Source organism: Callorhinus ursinus, unplaced genomic scaffold, assembly GCF_003265705.2.
Source record: "Callorhinus ursinus isolate GAN/ISIS: 27379988/994484 unplaced genomic scaffold, GSC_fseal_2.0 scaffold94, whole genome shotgun sequence".
Lineage (NCBI taxonomy): Eukaryota > Metazoa > Chordata > Mammalia > Carnivora > Otariidae > Callorhinus > Callorhinus ursinus.
In genome coordinates, this window is record NW_027397156.1 from 2186524 (window position 1) to 2207536 (window position 21013).

At 55.9% G+C, this 21013-nt stretch overlaps 2 protein-coding genes and 1 non-coding gene across 5 annotated transcripts; all 3 read left to right on the forward strand.

Moving 5' to 3' along the window:
- Positions 1-1975: 1975 nt before the first annotated feature.
- ATN1 (atrophin 1) lies at positions 1976-13928 on the forward strand. Of its 2 annotated transcripts, none has more exons than XM_025851824.2 (10): positions 1976-2142; positions 6629-6822; positions 6977-7114; positions 7267-7380; positions 8094-10078; positions 10315-10537; positions 10913-11609; positions 12511-12654; positions 13000-13180; positions 13354-13928. In XM_025851824.2, exons 2-10 carry the CDS (start codon positions 6796-6798, stop codon positions 13385-13387), a joined length of 3543 nt encoding a protein of 1180 aa, XP_025707609.1. In that variant the 5' UTR covers positions 1976-2142; positions 6629-6795; the 3' UTR covers positions 13388-13928. The 2 variants fall into 2 exon arrangements, with proteins under 2 accessions (XP_025707609.1, XP_025707610.1); XM_025851825.2 differs by having other exon boundaries at positions 8097-10078.
- An 886-nt stretch (positions 13929-14814) lies between these two features.
- On the forward strand, positions 14815-14876 carry LOC112808747 (U7 small nuclear RNA). Its single transcript, XR_003204420.1, has one exon. It is a non-coding gene; the product is annotated as a U7 small nuclear RNA (small nuclear RNA).
- Positions 14865-16694, forward strand: CUNH12orf57 (chromosome unknown C12orf57 homolog). Of its 2 annotated transcripts, none has more exons than XM_025851827.2 (3): positions 14865-14990; positions 15508-15684; positions 16463-16694. In XM_025851827.2, the coding sequence occupies exons 2-3, from the start codon at positions 15561-15563 to the stop codon at positions 16612-16614; spliced, it is 276 nt and encodes a 91-aa protein (XP_025707612.1). In that variant the 5' UTR covers positions 14865-14990; positions 15508-15560; the 3' UTR covers positions 16615-16694. The 2 variants fall into 2 exon arrangements, with proteins under 2 accessions (XP_025707612.1, XP_025707611.1); XM_025851826.2 differs by lacking the exon at positions 14865-14990 and adding an exon at positions 15006-15218.
- Positions 16695-21013: the final 4319 nt, after the last annotated feature.

The window sequence follows — 21013 nt, forward strand, 5'->3', positions numbered from 1 at the left end:
GCCTCCCTCCCATTCTCTGGCCTTCCCAATCTCAGCTGCCAAAAATCACCCAGTGTCTTGGTGTCCTTTGTCCTGGGAGATGTTGCTGCTTGGTGTGGGGCCAGGGAGACAGCCCAGAAGAAGACACTGGTGGTGGACTGGTGGGGGTGCTGGCTTCAGGCTGAAGACTGGAAATGGCTGGCTGGCTGACAATCTGGCTTTCTGGAGAGCGGGGAGGGTTGAAGAAGAACCTGTGGTCTGGGGGTAGGGTGGGGATCGACTCCATAGTAGAAGGACTGGGATTGGGGAACTAGGGCACCTAGGGATTTGGCTCCACCTTGAGCCTAATCCCCACCGGACCCTTCCCTGTGGCCCAGAGTACTGTCTGTGATGACTTCGAACAGGTTTGAGAAGGAAAATGGAGACATCACCAGACAGAAGGGCCTGAAGATGGTGTCCCACTCCTATAAATTAATCCCTTCCCTACACGGGGGCTTGTCCTCTCCCACTTCCATCATTTCCTTCTACTGCTTTCCCTTCCCATCTCCACTCTTGTCTTTCCCCTCTCTGACCTCCCTCCTCCATACTGCCACCAAAGGCCTTGTTTATCTTACATTTCCTTCCAATCTTCATTACCCACTTCCCCCGCCTCCCCCACCCCATTCTATCTACCTTTGTCTAAACCGTCCTCAGTTCTCTTGGAAACCCCCACCTCCAGAATCCAGCCATCCCCGTATCTCCTCACTCCTTTCCCACCCAGCACCCCAGGTCTCCTAGAATATGCCTCTGGCCCCACCTCCTTAATTCCTTTTTAAGGTTCCTCACCTTTCCCCTTCTCTCCATGCTGACATCTCTGGACTCTCTCCAGGTTTCCATCATCACCCCCCCAATTCTTATGTTCCCTATTCTTTTCCCAACACCAATCACCTCCAAACTACTCTCATCCAGAAATCCCATCCACATATATATGTCTACATCTTTTCAATTTCTTCCCCTCCCCATGACCCCAAGGTTCCATCCCATTCTCCCTCATCATCGCCCCCACCTCTCCCGCTACGTGTCTGCCACAGACGCTGTCACCCTAAGATTTAGTCACCCCCCCTGTCACATACCTCACTGCCCCCAAAGCCCCCACGTAGCTCCATTTTCGCAATGTACCCCCATTAGACCAATCTCTGCCACACACCCACAACCTCCCACTTCCTCTCTGCCTCAGACCCCCCTGCCCGCAAACTTCTCCAGTCTCCCCCTTCTCTGCCCTCACAACCGGCAGCCCCTCCTACCTAGCCCTCTCCGGTTCCCCACATTCCGCCTCGGCGAACCCCTCCCCGCGCCCCAGCCCCTCGGCCGGCCTCGGCCAACTCGCACAGCGCCTCCCCCTCTCCGGATCCCCCTCTCTCCCCCCTCGCAGCTTGCCTCGCGCTCCCTCCCTCGCGTCTCCCTCCTGGCCCCTCTCTCCTCCGTTCCTCCGCGCTCCCTCCTTCTCCCTCTTCCTCCCTTCTCCCATCCCCCTCTCCCAAGCTCCCTCCCTTCGCCGTCCGCTTTCCTGTGCGAGTCGCCGGACGCGCCGCCCAGCCCGCCCGCAGCCCCGCGTCGGGCCGGGGCCTCGGGCCGGGACCCATTTAGGGGGGTACCGCTGGCCTCGAAGAGGGGCTAGGAGGGGGCGAGGGGGGGACGACCGCCCGGGAAGGGGCGGGGGCCGCGGGCGGAGGCCGCCTAGGGGGCCGGGGATCGCGCGAGTGCGGGCTGCGCGGGGCGGGCGCGGGCGCGGGAGGCGGGCGGGAGGCGGCGGGTCAGAGCCGCGCGGAGGCCGGCCGGGCCGCGGGGGCGAGCGGCGGGGCGAGCGGCGCGGCGGGGGCGGGCGGCGCGGCCCGGGCATTCCGGGCGGCCGGGGGGAGGTGGCGAGCCTGGGGAGGGGCTAAACGCGAGCGGGGATTGGGGTCCGCTCCGGGGGCAGGCGGGCGATCGGGGCCAGGTTGGGGGGAAAAGGGGGGGATGGGGGCCGCCCTCCGGGGGGGTCGGGGCCGCCGCCGCCGCCGTCGCGGCGGGGACTGAAGCCGGGAAGAGGAGAGGGGGGCGGGGGAGCGGCCGCCGCCGCCCCCCGGAGGCGCCGGAGCCCCGAATCCCGCTCGGAGCCAGCCAGCCGTCCCGAGCTAGGACCAGGTAAGATCTGCTGCCCCCCGGGGCCTCGGGCCCGCCCGGGTTCTGGCCCCGCGGCTCCCCACCCCCACCCCTCCCAGTTCCCCCTCCCAGTTCCCCCTCCCGCCGCCGCCGCCTCCATTTGTTATTTTCCCGATCCGGTACCCCCACTGCGGGCTCTGCCCCGGCCTGAGGCTGGGGGGGGCACGGCTCAGGGGGTGGGGCCGGCCCCGGAGGAGGGTTGGGGGCCAGGGCACCCGGAGGATCGGGAAGGTGGAGGGAGGTGGGAGGGTCTCAGGAGGAGGGCTGATGGGGCAAGAGGGTAGCCAGGACCCCGGGACCATAAGCGGAGCACCGAGGCGGAGGGCTGGCAGAAGAAAAGGGGGGCTGCTCGCGAGGGGGCTTCGGGCGAAGGCAAAAAAGGAATGGAGATATGGCAGCGAGGTGGGGCATTAGGGCTCCAGGAAAAGGCCCAAAGCCCGGGTTTCAGAACTCGGGGTCGGGGGTGCTAGGTTTAGAAGGCAAGTGGGAAATGGGGAAGGGGTGTGGTAGGTGGAAAGAGAGGGATTGTAGGCTGATGAGGGAGAATGGAACCTGGGGAAAGGGAGGCTCTAAAAGGCCAAGGAGAGGTCCACCTTTGAGAAGAACCAGAGGTGTTACAGGGTGGAAGTGGGAAGTGGCTGCCTTTGTGACTCGATTTTGCCTACTTCAGGCCACCTCTGACCTTGTTTTTCCAATCCCAGCCATAGTTACTTCTTGGAGAGGGGCACACTGGGGCCGAGTGTGGTCCTCCTAAAGCTACTGAGGAGGAAGATGGGAACACTGAAGGGAGAGTTAGGGAGAAAGGGCTTCTGGGAGGGTGGAAGAGGAGGAGAGAATTGGACGATCGTATAGGCACTCCAGGCAAGTTGTGACCTCGTCCCTCAAATCCCTAGAGCACCCTGCTGCCCCTCTAGCTGCAGTTTGTGTGTGTGTGTGGGGGGGGGGTTATATCTTCATTTCTGTTTTGGGCTCAAAGATTTCCCTTTGTGCACGGAATTATTTCCACGGGGGTAGGTACTCCTCTCAAGCTCCCTTCCCTGAGGGTGCTGGAGGAGGGTAGGAGTTGCTTTGGCAACTGGAGGGGGAGTGGCTGGCAGATGGACTCCTGGGATAGACTCTTGAGGGGCAGGTTCTACCATTTTGTTGCCAAAGCAATGATCCAGTGGGATGTCCTATAGGTGGGGGTTCAGAATCTTGATTAGACCTCAGCCTTTGGCTATGTCCTTGGGACTCTTGGCTGGTTTCTGAAAGGTGTTTCTGGTGCTGCTGGTGGATAGGAGGTTCCCCAGGGGGTCCACCCGCCTTCCATCCAGCAGTCTGTTGGAACAGGTAGACATGTTATTTGCAGGTCATAGGTGTTGCTCCAAGTTCCTCCCCCTAGGCCTGAGAAAGCATGGAAATGTTCCTGTTCAAGTTACACCATCTTTTGGCATTTCTTTCTGGCCTCTACCTCCCTTATTAGGAACTTTTTGTATATGGTAGTCCTTTTGCTTCTTTGCACTGATATTCTTCCATTTTCTTAAGCTTGAGTCTCCCTTCCTGAGTCTCCCTTTCCCTCTTTCCCAGACTATCGCGACAGTGACCCCTTCCCTCAGCTAACTTTCGACCTTCTATTTCCCTGACCTTGGAGTAGCTGGGCTCTCCAACAAGCCCATCCCTTGTGAGGGCGGCCCAGGGGAGAAGGCTGTGGAAATACTCTGGAACAGAAGCCAGGATACCTGGGTCTAGTCCTGGCTGTACCTCTAATTGTGGCCTTGGGCCAGTCACTTCTCTTTGAGTCTTGGCTTCATGTAAGATGACGGGGTTGTAGATAAGATGATTTCTGAGGCCCCTCTGACAACCCGGGATTTAAGAAGGCTTAGACTGGTGCATTGTTATCTGCTGGTCTGGGCTGCATTGTTATCTAGGAGTCACTTTGGACTGGTTTGTTAGTCTGGCAGGTCTGGAATGACGATGGGGGCTGGGGCCGCGATCCTGAAATTCATCCTGCAAGCCTTTCCCAGAAAGCCTTGTGCCTCAGTTGTGTATTCCTTCTGACGTCCTTCTCATATTTCTCCCTTCTTTTCCTGTTCTTAGAGACTCTTTCCCTGTTTTTCACTTTTGCATCGCCCCATTCTTGTCTTTTGTTATTTTTCTTTTGCAGTAAGGCTGTGAAGCGGAATGTGTGTTGTGTGTTAGTGTTAGTGTGTTAGTGTGTTGCCAGGTACACAGTAGGTCTCTAGCAGTATTAGTTACAGTGACTGGCTATTAGGGCAAGATGGAGCTTAGCTCACCTTGTTGATGCTAAAACATGCTCCGAGTTCAGAAACATATGTACAGCCCAACCCTAACTCCTCTCCCCCTTGCCACTCCTTTCCGCCAGGATTACCTATGCTTTTATGACTGCTTTTCTCCTTCAAAGCTACTCACTGATAATTTTATCAGATTTCAGCTGTTTAAAACAGTTGCGGTGGGGGAGGGGCATACTGATTGTTGTGTTTTTCAGTTCCATTCATGCATTTCTCTGACCTTTTGGATCTCCTCGCTCTAACTGACTTGGTGGACAGATTCTGAGGTTGGGATGAGACATGGGCACCCTCCTTTAGGGGGGCTGGCAAAGACACACCAGTCACAAATAGTCATCTCTGCTGTGCTTTCGTTGAGATTGTTTCCCCTTCTGTTATATTGGATTTTGTTCTTTGGATTGGGGAGGTGGTGTTGACAATGTTTTAAAACCCATCTACAGGGGCGCCTGGGTGGCTCAGTTGGTTGAGCGTCTGCGTTCGGCTCGGGTTGGGATCTCAGGGTCCTGGGATTGGGCTCCGCATCTGGCTCCCTGCTAGGCGGGAGGCCTGCTTCTCCCTCTGCCACTCCCCCTGCTTGTGTTCCCTCTCTCGCTGTGTCTCTCTCTCTCTGTCAAATGAATGAATGGAATCTTTAAAAAAAAACGAAAAAAACAAAATCCCATCTCCACAACAATTCCAAAATGTGGTAATAGTTGTAGTTGAAGAAAAATGGCTGGTTTGCTGGGCAGAGCATCGGTTCTAAGTTCAGAAGACCTGGAGCTGTGTCTCAGCTCTTTGTGACTCTAAGTAAATTATTATTTAAGTTTCCTGGAAAGGTCAGGTTCACTCCTCACCGCCTGTCTCAGTAGGGTTCAGTGGAGATGAGTGAGAAATAATTACTCTGTATTCTTCGGGAAAAACATGCTATCGACTGTGGAAATGCCATTGACATAGCCAGGCCTCCTGCCTCAGAATAGGTGGCTAAGTCTACCCTGTTCCCACCAAAGCCAGCAGCATTTTATTCGCAAAGACCTACTGAAGTGAGTGGGCTTACAGGTCAATGACAAGGACAGAACAGAACACGCATATATACGTGACATCAGTGGGAGATATGGAAAGGAAGAAAACAGTGGGAAGATACCATTTTTGCTCTCAAAAGATCTCATGGTCATGAGATAATCTGGAGAGACGTGACACTTAGCAAGAAATACAAACCAGTGCGAATGAAAATAGCCGACTATAGATAATAGGTACAGATATAGACCGGCCCTGAGGTGTGTGTCCCTAAGCCAAGTGACAGCTCAGAAATTTGTAACTTTGTATTATGTGCTTACTGATACTCACTGCTTTGGTTGGTAAAGTGAAAGTCCTGACTTTCTAGCCTTAGGGAACCCAAGCACTAGAGAGGGGGCCTCTATGGAGCTCTCAAAAATGAAGTTCTGCACTTTGGGGCTACCCAGGTTTGGGCTCGGGATTGGTAGGATTGTGTGCATTTGTGTTATAGAATGGGACATTCTTCTCCCACCTACTCTGATGTGAAAAGATTCTTTTCCTATCTCGGACTGATCTAGGCCTTCTGAGAATTCTCCCCACCAGCTTCTGATGAGACTGTAGCAAAGTCTAGAAGAAATAGCATGGGCTTTGAAGTCAGGGAGACGTGGGTTTGATTCTGGTGCGGTGACTGTGTATTCATCACACGAAGTTGGACAAGTCACAATCTCAATCTTTGAGCCTCAGTTTCCCCACCTATATAACGGATATAAGAATACATACCTACTCTGCAGGGTTGGTTGTAAGTATTCAGTGATATTGTATGTAAGGGCTTGACCTAAGACCGCACTCAGTAAATTACTTAATACTTCAGCTACATTTCTTTATGCTCCCTGGTAAGGCTCTGGTGGAACTCATGGACACACAGGTATTTCCTAGGTATCGTGAAGGGTACATAATGTGAGCTCATAGGTACATCTGAATTTTCTGCCTTCTCCAGAGATGAAAGAGATGATGTTGCAAGCAGAGGCTCCTTCACCTATAGATAGCGGGGGCAGCCTGTGGGGCCAGCCAGCAACAGTCTTATGCAGCTTGTGCCTCTTGGCCCAAAAGGCCTAGGGCTGGGCCACTTACTTAACCCCTGGATGAGCACAGTGGTAGCCCCTTCAGATGCTATTCCCCCATTTGGAGACTCTGATGGTCTTTCCTAACAGGCTTCACTGAAAACAGATTCTGCAAGTTCCAGGTGCCTACACTGGAAACTTGGAGATCCTGCTTCCTGCTTCCCAGACCACAGCTGTGGGGAACTTGGGGTGAAGCAGAGAAGTTTCTGTATTCAGCTGCCCAGGCAGAGGAGAATGGGGTCTCCACAGCCTGAAGAATGAAGACACGACAGAATAAAGACTCAGTGAGTAATAGCTGAAGTGAGAGACATGAAAGATGAGGGGCAGAGAAACTGGGGTGAGGGCCTGGAGAGGAAGAACCGAAATAAGGCACACCATAAGGTTAGGTGCTGTGTGAGAAAACCCCTTATATTATCTGCTTCCTTCCTTCTCCCTCAGATGTCAATGAGGAGTGGACGGAAGAAAGAGGCCCCTGGGCCCCGGGAAGAACTGAGATCGAGGGGCCGGGCCTCCCCTGGAGGGGTCAGCACGTCCAGCAGTGATGGCAAAGCCGAGAAGTCTAGGCAGACGGCCAAGGTAGTCTGTCCTCAGGTCCTCCCACAGGATGCCCAGGCACTGGGGCTGAGGGTGTATGTCTGTGTGTTGTGGGGGAACGTCCTGTCTGGCAGAGGGTAACGGTGGAGGCTTGGAAGGTAGAAGACAGGAATTTTCTCTTTTCTCTCTAACAGAAGGCCCGCGTCGAGGAAGCCTCCACCCCAAAGGTCAGCAAGCAGGGCCGGAGTGAGGAGATCTCAGAGAGTGAAAGTGAGGAGACCAATGCACCAAAAAAGACCAAAACTGAGGTGGGAGACCCTAGTACTGTCCTGACCCCTTTTCTGACCACTCTTACCTGAAAACTTCCTTTCATTCACAATTCCTACTTTAATCTTGCCTGGGATATGAGCAAAAAGTCATATCCTGGTGCTTATTAAAGGAGTCCTGTCTATAATATGTCAGAACTTTAGGGCTGTAGCCAGACCACTAGATGACCACATGGGGCCAGAGGGGACTGGGAGTGTGGGGGATTCTAAGCCTCTCCTTTTCCAGGTCCTGGTTTTCATGAAGGGGCTGGGGAGGAGGTTAAAGGTGAGAGGTCTTAGTGGAAGGAACAAATAAATCATAAGGAAAATGCAGGAGTGGTCTTTTTAAGAACCAAGGGTTTCTGGCACATGTGGTTAATGGGGTAAAAGGAGATGAGAGGAGGGTGGATGTGAGCTGGTGGAAGACAGGGATTTGGGTTTAGCTGTGGATGGGGAGAAGGTGCTTGAGGTGGACACTTGAGGAAGGAATGGAGTTTTCCAGGGAGGGAAATAAGACTGGCTGCTAGGGAGCCGCCGAGAATGTGGGGAGAGAGGGGGAATCCCCACATGGCAGGGAGGTGGGCTTGAGCAAGGGTATTCATCACATGGTACAGTGGTGTGCTGGGAGGGGAAAAGGATTTTGTGCAAGGGAGGCCCCAAACGTAGGGGAAGCAAGGAAAAAGAAAAGAGAAAAAATGGTCCTCCTTTTTCTGCAGCAGGAGCTCCCTCGGCCACAGTCTCCCTCTGATCTGGATAGTTTAGATGGGCGGAGCCTCAATGATGATGGCAGCAGTGACCCTAGGGATATTGACCAGGATAACCGAAGCACGTCTCCCAGCATCTACAGCCCTGGAAGCGTGGAGAATGACTCCGACTCATCTTCCGGCCTGTCCCAGGGCCCAGCCCGCCCCTACCACCCACCTCCACTCTTCCCTCCCTCCCCTCCACCGCCAGACAGCACCCCCCGACAGCCAGAGCCTGGCTTTGAACCCCACCCTTCTGTGACACCCACTGGATATCATGCTCCCATGGAGCCCCCCACATCTCGAATGTTCCAGGCTCCTCCTGGGGCCCCTCCCCCTCATCCACAGCTCTACCCTGGGGGCACTGGTGGAGGAGTTTTGTCTGGACCCCCAATGGGTCCCAAGGGGGGAGGGGCTGCCTCTTCAGTAGGGGCCCCTACTGGGGGTAAACAGCACCCCCCACCCACCACCCCCATTTCAATATCAAGCTCTGGGGCTGGTGGTGCTCCCCCAACAAAGCCACCTAACACTCCAGGGGGTGGTGGAAACCTACCCTCTGCTCCACCACCCGCCACCTTCCCCCATGTGACACCAAACCTGCCTCCCCCACCTGCTCTGAGACCCCTTAACAATGCCTCAGCCTCTCCTCCTGGCCTGGGGGCCCAGCCACTACCTGGGCATCTGCCGTCTCCCCATGCCATGGGGCAGGGTATGGGTGGACTTCCGCCTGGCCCAGAGAAGGGCCCCACTCTTGCTCCCTCACCCCATCCTCTGCCACCAGCTTCCTCCTCTTCTGCCCCAGCCCCCCCAATGAGGTATCCATATTCATCCTCTGCTAGTAGCTCTGCAGCAGCCTCCTCTTCCAGTTCTTCTGCTTCTGCCTCTGCCTCCCAGTACCCAGCTTCCCAGGCACTGCCCAGTTATCCCCACTCCTTCCCTCCCCCGACAAGCCTGTCTGTCTCCAATCAGCCTCCCAAGTATACTCAGCCTTCCCTTCCATCCCAGGCTGTGTGGAGCCAGGGTCCCCCACCACCTCCTCCCTATGGCCGTCTCTTAGCCAACAGCAATGCCCACCCAGGCCCCTTCCCTCCTTCTACTGGAGGCCAGTCCACAGGCCACCCACCAGCGCCGACACATCACCATCACCACCAGCAGCAGCAGCAGCATCATGGGAACTCCGGGCCCCCTCCACCTGGAGCATATCCCCACCCCCTGGAGAGCAGTAGCTCCCACCATGCCCATCCTTACGCCATGTCTCCTTCCCTGGGGTCTCTGAGGCCCTACCCGCCAGGGCCAGCACACCTGCCCCCACCTCACAGCCAGGTGTCCTACACCCAAGCAGGCTCCAGTGGCCCTCCTGCCTCTTCCTCCTCTTCCAACTCCTCCTCCTCTTCTTCCTCTCAAGGATCCTACCCATGTTCACACCCCTCCCCTTCCCAGGGCCCCCAAGGAGCGCCCTACCCGTTCCCACCGGTGCCTCCGGTCACCACTTCCTCGGCTACGCTTTCCACGGTCATTGCCACAGTGGCTTCCTCGCCAGCAGGCTACAAAACAGCTTCCCCACCTGGGCCCCCGCCGTATGGAAAGAGAGCCCCGTCCCCAGGGGCCTACAAGACAGCCACCCCACCGGGATACAAGCCGGGGTCGCCTCCCTCCTTCCGAACAGGGACCCCACCCGGCTACCGAGGCGCCTCGCCGCCCGCGGGCCCAGGGACCTTCAAGCCGGGCTCGCCCACCGTGGGGCCAGGGCCCCTGCCACCTGCCGGGCCCTCAGGCCTGTCATCCCTGCCACCACCGCCTGCAGCCCCCGCCTCAGGGCCGCCCCTGAACGCCACGCAGATCAAGCAAGAGCCAGCTGAAGAGTATGAGACCCCCGAAAGCCCAGTGCCCCCGGCCCGTAGCCCCTCGCCCCCTCCCAAGGTGGTAGACGTGCCCAGCCATGCCAGCCAGTCAGCCAGGTGAGCCGCCCGGGGCGGGGTGAGGTTGGGCCTGGAATGGGGAACGACGGAGGGGGCAACGGAGAGACCCGTGCAGGCGCCAAGAGGGAGCCTTGCGTTCTCATGGTGCTTTTTGAAGTACTCCAGAACCTCGCCTCGCCCTCACAGTCTGCGCAGGCGGGTCTGGGGGCAGGGTCACCGCGGGGCACTCCGGCAGCTCGCAGGGGCTAAGCGCGCGCCGCCCTCGTGCCCGGCAGGTTCAACAAACACCTGGACCGCGGCTTTAACTCGTGCGCGCGCAGCGACCTGTACTTCGTGCCGCTGGAGGGCTCCAAGTTGGCCAAGAAGCGGGCCGACCTGGTGGAGAAGGTGCGGCGCGAGGCCGAGCAGCGCGCGCGCGAAGAAAAGGAGCGCGAGCGCGAGCGGGAACGCGAGAAGGAGCGGGAACGCGAGAAGGAGCGCGAGCTGGAACGCAGCGTGGTGAGTGCGTCACCACATGCGCCACCCACCCGCCTGTCTGGCCCTCTGCGCCGCGCAGGGAGGGCCGGGGCGGCGGGGGGGCCGGGGGATGATCATTGCTCCCCCTATCGGAGAGGAGGAAGCACGGCAGCCCGGGAAATCGAGACGGAAGGATTCCAGCGGGAGAAATCCTTGCATTCTTGGGTTGGGGGAAGGCAAAATCAGATCCGAGTGCCTGTGGATGGTAGGGAGAACCAATATCCAGGAGAAAGGGTTAGGGAGATTCCAGTAAGATGAGGCATTTTGGCCTTCAGCTGGTGAGACAAACGAGCAGCTCGGGACCAGCCGCCTTTTTCCAGACCTGCCCTTTTGACTCTTTCTCCCTGTATCCCACAGAAGTTGGCTCAGGAGGGCCGGGCGCCGGTGGAGTGCCCATCTCTTGGCCCGGTGCCCCATCGCCCTCCATTTGAGCCGGGCAGCGCTGTGGCTACAGTGCCCCCCTACCTGGGTCCTGACACTCCGGCCCTGCGCACGCTCAGTGAATACGCCCGGCCCCACGTCATGTCTCCTGGCAATCGCAACCATCCGTTCTACGTGCCCCTAGGGGCAGTGGACCCAGGGCTCCTGGGTTACAATGTCCCGGCCTTGTACAGCAGTGACCCAGCAGCCCGGGAGAGGGAGCGGGAAGCCCGTGAACGAGACCTCCGTGACCGCCTCAAGCCTGGCTTTGAGGTGAAGCCCAGTGAGCTGGAACCCCTACACGGGGTCCCTGGGCCGGGCTTGGATCCCTTCCCCCGACATGGGGGCCTGGCTCTGCAGCCTGGCCCACCCGGCCTGCACCCTTTTCCCTTTCATCCGAGTCTGGGGCCCCTGGAGAGAGAACGTCTAGCGCTGGCAGCTGGGCCAGCCCTGCGGCCTGATATGTCCTACGCCGAGCGACTGGCAGCTGAGAGGCAGCATGCAGAAAGGGTGGCAGCCCTGGGCAATGACCCGCTGGCCCGGCTGCAGATGCTCAATGTGACCCCCCATCACCACCAGCACTCCCACATCCACTCCCACCTGCATCTCCACCAGCAGGATGCCATCCATGCAGGTGAGACTCCTACTTCTTTGTCTTGGTCCCTGGGGGCCACCTTGACCCCTGGCAAGTGATTGGGCTCTTTTGTTCCTCGGGCCAAGACCTCCCTCCTCTAGTCTGGCATGAGCCTCTCTCCGGGGATTGCTCCCCTGATCTTTGCCTCCCTGTCATTCCCCATCTCCTCATGCCCCAGCCTTGCCACAGGGACTATAATAACCCACACCCCACCCCTCTTCAGAGTCTAGCATTCCACTCATAGAGGAAAACCTTTGAGGGAACGCTACCTTTCTGCCCTCAGACTGTGCCCCCCACCCCTCTTCACTTACCTGTTTCCTTGCTCCTTTGGATTCAACTCTGTTACCATTTCTTGCCATCTTCTCTCCTCCCAGGTGGAGGTGTTTCATGTTCTACCCCATCTCTAGATCTGCGGCCTTCCAGAAAGAGCCCTATAGCTTTGGCCGGGGGTATTTTAGGTGCTAATGAGCTTTATTTACTGTCCTTTTGCCATATTATTGTCTAGAACATTGCCTGATTTAGCCTTACAGTCGTGGTCATTCCAGGCTCCCTTGTGCTTTCTCTCTCTCAACTTCCTCTCTCTTCCTGTCTTACTTCCTAAACTTTCTAGCCTGCTCTATCTCCTCTAAGCAGCCCATGTCTCTCTTTCCTTTCCCTCAGACCCCTCTGACAAACTGTAATCTCCTGTTCTCTGCCATCCATATGTTCCTACTCCAGTAAGGTCTTGTCCTGGCCACCCACCAGGCCCCTAGTTCTTCCTTTGCGCCTCCTTGTTCCTCACTGGGTCTCCCTGCGTTTGATTGATTGTCCATCCCTTCCCAGGCTTGGATCCCTTCACCCAAACGCATGTTTTTCTCCAAGCCTGCCTTTTGGTGACACCTTCCTCTTCTCTACCCTGTAGCCTCTGCCTCGGTGCACCCTCTCATTGACCCCCTGGCCTCAGGGTCTCACCTTACCCGGATCCCCTACCCAGCTGGGACCCTCCCCAACCCCCTTCTTCCTCACCCTCTGCACGAGAACGAAGTTCTTCGTCACCAGCTCTTTGGTAAGGTTGGAAGTGGGGGTGGGGAGGGCCTAATGAGAGAAGGGCAGGAAGGAGGAGTTTGGGGGGTGGGATTGGCCTATTTGGGCTTGAGGGAGGGATGAGGAGGTAACCAGAGGACCTGGGAATAGGAGAAGGTGGGCCGAGGCCCTGCCCAAGAGAGGCACAGGTTTTAGTGCCAGGCAGAGGTTTCAATCCTCTCCACTGCTGGCAACTTGCAGGACTGGCTTTTCCCCAAGTGTTTTAGCCTCAGTTTCCTCCAAATGTAAGGTGGCTAGCTGTCCCCTGGCCCAGAGTAAGTACCCAGCACTCCATCGGTCATGTGCCCCTTGCCCTTCCTGCCTACAGCTGCTCCTTACCGGGACCTGCCAGCTTCCCTGTCTGCCCCAATGTCAGCAGCTCACCAGCTGCAGGCCATGCACGCGCAGTCTGCTGAGCTGCAGCGCCTGGCACTGGAGCAGCAACAGTGGCTGCACGCGCATCACCCCCTGCACAGTGTGCCGCTGCCTGCCCAGGAGGACTACTACAGGTAGCGCAGGGCCCCCGAGGCCAGGGGTGGCGGGGTGCAGGCAGCAGACCCCTGCGTGTTGGGCTCCTGGTGTGTGTGGGGGGATCTCTCCTCCACCCCGCGACTCTGTGACAGGGGCCCCGTCAGGGTTGACCTCAGTCTCATGTCTCTGCTCTGCATCCCCTCTCCACCAGTCACCTGAAGAAGGAAAGCGACAAGCCGCTGTAGAACCTGCCATCAAGAGCGCACCCGTGGCCCCTGCATCTGGACCTCGGAGGCCTCCCTCCCAGCCCTCCACCCAGAGCTGAGGAGGGAGGGGTGCCGCTCCTTTGCAGGGTTTCAGCAGCTGGGCAGAGGGAGGGAGGAAGGGACAGACGGAAGGCCAAGGCTCCTGTGGTATGCAGAGGTGGGGAGGTGGCGGGTGGGGGGGGGGGGGGGGGGGGGGGGCAGAAAGCGCACAGTATCTTGGACCAGGTCCCTTTTTCTTGTCCCCCTGCTTTCTTCCTCCCCCGTGCCCAACCCCCGGTGGCCACCGCCCTTCCCCCACCCCCGTTGGTGTGATTATTTCATCTGTTAGATGTGGCTGTTTTGCGTAGCATCGTGTGCTGCCCCCGCCCCCCCCAGTCCCTGTGCGCGCGCCCCTTCTACGATGTATGCCCCTTGCCCCTCCCCCACATTAATAATTTATATATATAAATATCTATATGACGCTCTTTAAAAAACATCCCAAGCAAAACCAAACAAAAACATCCTCACGACTCCCCAGGAAGATGGCTGTGACTGGTTCTTTGCGGGCTCTGGGGGCGGAGTTGGGGGTGGGGGTGGGGCTGGGGCTGGGGGACTACTCAGCGGTGCCTGGAGAGAAAGCAGTGGAACCGGACACAAGTGGGTGTAGGGACCTGGAGAGTTGCAGAGGAGCTCTCGGAAGGGCCCAGGGCCTGGAGCCGTGGCTCCGCTGGAAGGGTACTGCGGAGCTAGTCCCTCCGTGCGTCGCAAGGCCGGGAAGTCCAGACGCTGGAGGCCGGCGTGGGGGGAGGACAGGCACGCCTCTAACAGGGTCAGGGCTAGGAAGCCACTCAGGCTTTGGAGGCCTTTCTGCCACTGGCCCCTCAGCTAGGAGCCACCAGAGTCCAGAATGCTTTCTGTCGAACAGACTGAGAAAGGGTTATGAAGCGGAGGTGCAGGGGCGTAGTTTCATTGGGTTAAAACGACTAGAACTCTGGAGTCCTAAGTACCCCATGGTTTGAGGAGGGAGTGGGCGACCATTTCAAATGTCTAGAACAGAAGAGAAATTGGAGGGCGTTACGCTGGAGCGCACACCCGGCACAAGGCCATTTTAGGAGAACACGAGAGCCAGCTTGGCTCTCGGCGTTTATTGCCGCCAATCACTTCGTTCTCAAAAACCGAAGGGGGTGTGGCCAGCTGTCCCAGCCAATCAGCTTCAGGTTCATTTGCATAGGCTCGGAATCAAATGTTCACAAACTCTAGAAATGGATGCTATAAATAAGTTTCTTTTCCCCCTGTTTTTCCTTCTGAAAGTTGTAATGCCCCCCGTTGGTTATACCTCAGTAAGAATTAGAAAACGCCAGTCTGAGCTCACCCTCACCAATAGTGGCGTTCATGGATACCCCACGTTCTCTCTAGGCCACTTCCTGTAGTGTTACAGCTCTTTTAGAATTTGTCTAGTAGGTTTTCCGGTTCTCACCGGAAAACCCCCCCCACAATTCGTTTTTAACAATAGAGGTGTGTTAGCCGTCGTGGTGGGTTTTTTTTTCTATATGAGTTTCTCGAATGTTGGGCGATCCGTTTGAGTAACTTTTTCTTTCCTGAGGTATTTCAGTGTCTGTGTCGCGTTGCGCTATGTCGAGAGGCTTTCTCGGCTTCCGGCTGCGGCTGATGCTGCTTCCCTTCCACCCCCATCAGCTTTGAGAGCCACCCTAGCATTAGGCAGTTCGTTTCTCCTGAGCGTTTCTTGAGTTTCGCTGCACGTGCAGCTTTTGTTACCCTATGGCGTCCGCCTCGGCCCAGCCCGCGGCCCTGAGCGCCGAACAAGCCAAGGGTGAGCAGCGTTCTAGCCACCGGGTGGGCTTCCAGCTGGAGGAGGGTGCGTGCGGGCGGAGGGTACAGAGCGACGGGTGTGGTTGCGCCGCCGGGAAATGGGGGCACAGGGTGCCATCCTTCTCTTTCCTCCAGGAGGGGTCCTTGCCCCCTAGAGCGAGGGAATCTGGGTCGAGTTTATCGGGTTACTATGGCTTCAGTCCACTAATTCCCTGCCCTCTTCCCTGCGTTCTTGGCTGGGCCCGCCGGCCATGCTCCGACGCCTACCCGGGGATACGTGTTCCGCACAGTGGTCCTGGCCGAGGTAATCCAGGCGTTCTCGGCCCCGGAGAACGCCGTGCGCATGGACGAGGCTCGGGACAACGCGTGCAACGACATGGGCAAAATGCTGCAGTTCGTGCTGCCTGTGGCCACGCAGATTCAGCAGGAGGTTATCAAGGCCTATGGCTTCAGCTGCGACGGGGAAGGTGGGTCGGTCGGGGGTCGGGGGTGGCGCGGGTCCGGGAGAGGGCGTTGGATCCATTGGGTCCCTAAGCCGTCCTCCCTTGTCTCGCCACACGGAGGCAGCCACAATCTGACGAACAGTATTGGCAGTTAGAGCCAAGAGTCTATTCTGAGCTTGTGCCAGGTGAAGTCCTAAGTGCTTTTTGTAGTTACCAGTAATTATACTGCTATCCCACTTTAAGATGAGGAAATAGACTCTAGCAGTAAACTGAGTGCCTGAGGTTACAGCAGAGCTGGAACCGAACCCTCTTCTGATAGCTTCTAGTGGGATGTCTGCATGACAGTATGCTTCTGCCGCCCCTCCAAGGGGTTTTAGCTAATCTCTTTTGGAGGGCTGGCTGGTCAGTTTCCTTGATGAGATCATGGCGTTCCCCAAGGGTGCAAATCCATCAGCCCAGCTGGCCCATGGCTCTCCTGTGTTCAGGTTATAGACTTGGGACCTTGTGCATGTTCATACTTTGGGTTCTCGTGAGTAAATAGCCAAAGTGGTTCACCTGATCACGAGAAGCACACCGCTTTGGGATATTTCATTCACTGCCTCCCATCTAAGTTGTGCCTGGTGTAGACCAGGAAATGGTTGATCCAAACCACACAGGGCAGAGGCCTGCTTGTGCCTTGTTTTGTAGGCAGCTACCTGACCAGAGGGGAAACAGCCAGTGATTCATGCCCAAGCTGCCCCCTCCTGATGTCTGGGGCACACCTGTCCCCTGGTGTGGCTTGATGCTCCACTTCCCCTTGCAGGTGTCCTGAAGTTTGCCCGCTTGGTCAAGTCTTATGAAGCCCAGGATCCCGAGATTGCCAGCTTGTCGGGGAAGCTGAAGGCGCTGTTCCTGCCGCCCATGACATTGCCTCCCCACGGGCCTGCTTCTGGCGGCAGTGTGGCTGCCTCCTGAGGTTCGGCCCTCCCGGGCGACACTGCCCAGGAAGGGAAGACCTTAATGTTCCGGAGGATAATAAACGTGCCTGTGACTTAGCCTCAGCGTCAGTCTTTTGTGACCCTGACAACCCCCACCTCCTGGCCCCAGATTCCCTCTGCCATTCCAGGCCGCTTCAGCTCTCCGTCCAGATCCTTCCTATGCTCCTGCTGGTAACAACCCTGCTCTGGGGCAGGGTGGGAGGATGGACTTGCCCCTCAATACCCTGGAGGGAGAGGGGGTGGTGGGCCTGCACAGGTGTCGCCTCCTCTGAGGAGTGGGGCTTCCTGGGCTTTTTTGGAGGCCCCTTCGCTTCTGTGTGCTGGGAGGTCCCCCATTGGTTGGTGCTCCCTCAGCCAGGGCTACTTCCTGGTCTTTGCCCCCACCCCGCCCCTCCCTCCAGCTGCTCTGTGAGCTCCAGGTGGAGCTCCAGGTGGCTCCTCCCCTCCCAAGGGAAGAAGCTGAGGACAGGCGGGCCCTGGACGACCCAGTGGGGCTTGCAGGAGAGGCAGGTGGCTGTGGCAGTCTGAGGCCAGCCCCTCCCACCTGTCCCTTCTCCAGGGATCATTAGACCAGGGGCTCGCTGCCGTGGTGCCAGTGGCCTGGCGGGCTGCATCAAGGAGGAAGTCGCTGAGCTCCCAGCGTTCTTCCTCACCTGTTCAGGCTGCTGTGCACAGCGGCACCCCTTGTGGCCCTGTGCCTGTGACCCCCCGTCCCTCTGGGGAGATGCTGTCCCGTGGGTAAGTCCCCGGCTCCACCTGGGTGCCACACAGGCTCCTGTTAGTTTGGGAGAGAGGGGCAGGGTGTATGCTCAGCGCAGCAGGTGTGCGACCATGAGCGCCATCTACTGCCCCCCCCCCCCCCCCGGTTTGCTTCCTGTCCCTCCCTCAATATGTGAGGAACTCCAGTCTCATTTATATCCCTCAGCCCCCTCCTCCTTTTCTCTAGCACTTTCCCGGTGACGGATGTGTCTTTCTTCTCTCCATTGCTTGTCTCCCTTCACTCTCTGGTCCCCTGCTTCTGCTGTCTGCTTACCCGAACCCCTGGGTAGCCCCCATTCAGAAACATAACATGTCTGAAAGGCCAACCTGGGAAAGCTCCCCCTTCGCACGGAATATCCCAACATCTGGCGTTCATTCCACTCTCAGTGTCTCTTCACTTGCCCCTCCCATGCATCATTCATGCAGCAGATGCATGGCCAGCATCCCCCATGGGCCAGGTACTTTGTCAGGTGCTGGCAATAATGTAGCGAAGAAGACAGACAGGGTCCTTGCTCTCAGGGAGCTTCATTCCAGTGGGAGGCAACAGAGGACACAGAGAACCCAATAAATAGGACTAATTTTAGATTCTCAGAAGTGTTATGCAGAAAATGAAAACAGCTTCAGGTGCTAGCTAGCACGTGACTGGGAGTGCCAATGGCATCGCTAACTGGAGGGATCCAGGAGGGCTTTCCTGAGGAGGTGACATGTGCTGACAGCGGGCTGATGAGGAAGAGCCAGCCATGTGGTGAACCAAGAGTCGAGTGCCCCTGGGCAGAGGCCCTGCTGTGGGCACACAGGAACCAAGGACAGGGTGCACAGAGTAAAGCAGTGGAGAGGGAGGCCGGGACCCACAATGTCACATGTGGTCAGGATGCTGTGTCTATGTGTGTGGGTGTCTGCACTGGGCCAGAGATGTGTGTAGATGGACGTGGGCGGTGAGGTGCGTGTAGTGGGCCTGTGTGTGCATGTGTATACTCATCTGTGTATGACAAGCAGGGTATGTATGTGTAGGACCGGAAGCTGAACATGCCAGTGCAGGGACCAGGAGCTGATCATGCCTGTGCATGGCTATTGATGAGCTTGTTTATTAGACACGTACTCTGCGTGAGGCGTTGTGTTAGCCTTTGAACTCCTGAAGGTGGGCCTGATGGGCTGTGGCGCCCCCACGGTGGAGCCGGATGCAGCTATGCAGGAGCTATGCAGATGCTTTTTCTGCCCCTAGCTCTGGGAGGGAATTTGTGGTCTTTCAGTGGGGCTCAAAGTCCAAGACTGAAATGGTAGTCAGCATTAGGTCATATAATAAACAGACCGAGTTTCCCAGGTACCAGAGAGAAGGGGGAGGGGAAGAGCCCATTTTTTTGCCGGGGGGGGGGATTGATGTTTGATATTTGAAAAAGTGATAAAGTAGTCATCACAGGAAACAGACTTTAGTTGAGCTTTAACACTTGGTTATTATTTTTCCTTATTTTTTATTGAGGTAATAGCATACATAATGTGCATGAATGCTTACATGAGTGCTTAACATGAATCTTAAGCATATGGCCTGACCACATACACCAATGTATATACCACCTAGATTAAGATGTAGAGCATTCCCAGCACCCCAGTCGGTGTTTCCTACAAATTTCCATCTCCCAAGCAATTTATTTATTTTTATAAAGGTAATACATACCCATGCTACAACATCCAAAAAGGGATAGGGGAAAGAAGACATCCAGATGGCCAACAGACACAGATGCTCAACTTCACTCATCCTCAGGGAAATGCAAATCAAACCCACCCTGAGATACCACCTCACATTTGTCAAGATGGCTAGAATCAGAAAGACAAGAAATAACAAGTGTTGGTGAGGATGTGAAGAAAAGGGACACTTGTGCACTGCTGGTGGGAATGTCAGTTGGCCCAGACACTGGGGAAAACAGTATGGAGCTTCCTCAAATAATTAAAAGTAGGAGGAATACCATATGATCCTGTAATTCCACTACTGGGTATTTACCCAAGAAAATGAAAACAGTAATTCAAAAAGATATAGGCACCCCTATGTTCACTGCAGCATTATTAACAGTAGCTAAGATAGGGAAGCAACCCAAGTGTCCATCGACAGATGAATGGATAAGGAAGATATGGCATATATATATATATATATATCTATATACACAACGGAATATTACTCAACCATAAAAAGAATAAGATCTTGCCATTTGTGACAATGTGGATGGATCTAGAGGGTACTATGTTAAGTGAAATAAGTCAGTCAGAGGACGACAAAGAACGTGTGATTTCACTTATATGTGAATCTAAAACACAAAACAAAAATCAGAAACAGACCCATAAACACAGAGAATAAACTGATGGTTGCCAGAGGGGAGGCAGGTGGGAGAGAGGCAAAATGAGTGAAGGGGAGTGGGAGGTACAGGCTTCCAGTTATGGAGTCAATAAACCATGGGGATGAAAGGCACTGCGTTGGGAAGATAGTGGTATTTTAAAAAATATTTTAAAGACTTTTTATTTATTCATTTGAGAGAGACAGGGAGCCCACTTCGGGGCTCGATCCGAGGACCCTGAGATAATGGCCTGAGCTGAAGGCAAATGCCTAACCAACTGGGCCGCTCATCAGTGGTATTGTAATAATGTAATAATGTGAATAATACAATTGTAATAATGTTGGATGGTGACAGGTGGTAGCTATGTTTGTGGTGAGTGTAGCATACCACATGGACTTGTTGAATCACTAGTTGTACACCTGAAACTAATGTAACATTGTGCGTCAACTATAATTCAATTCAAAAAACAGGTGTAGGGACGCCTGGGTGGCTCAGTCGTTAGGCGTCTGCCTTCGGCTCAGGTCATGATCCCAGGGTCCTGGGACTGAGTCCTGCAACGGGCTCCCTGCTCAGTGGGGAATCTGCTTCTTTCTATCCCTCTGCCACTTCCCTTGCTTGTGCTCACTCTCTCTGACAAATAAATAAATAAAAATTTTTTAAAAGATTTTATTTATTTATTTGAGAGAGAGAATGAGATAGAGAGAGCGCATGAGAGGGGAGAGGGTCAGAGGGAGAAGCAGACTCCCCGCTGAGCAGGGAGCCCGATGTGGGACTCGATCCTAGGACTCCGGGATCATGACCTGAGCCGAAGGCAGTCGCCTAACCGACTGAGCCACCCAGGCGCCCATAAAATCTTTTTTTAAAAAAACCCAGGTATAAGGGAGAAGTAAATGTGTTCCTCCCAGCCCTCTCCCCCAGCCACTTAGTCTCTTTCCCGGGCAGAAGCCACCGATTTGAGCTTTCTGTGTATCCTTTGTCGGATTGCTTTCCTTTTGTTTTGGTTTGGTGGTGTTTGTGTTTGTACGTGGAATTACACACGGGGAGCATCACGAGCTTCTGGTATGTAGGGCCTCTCAAGGTCAACCAGCCCTGAGAATATCAGTCATGGCATGGACCTCAGTCCTCAGTCCCCAGGGGACAGGCCCCTGGTCGGAGTCCTGAGCTCTGGCTGATTCAGACCAGACCCCCTTGACAAGAACCTACGGCTCGGGCACAGGGTGGACCACCCCAAGGGGGCTGGCTGCTCTACCTCCACCTGCTTCCCTAGATCTGCGTCCCCTTGCATTCTGTTCC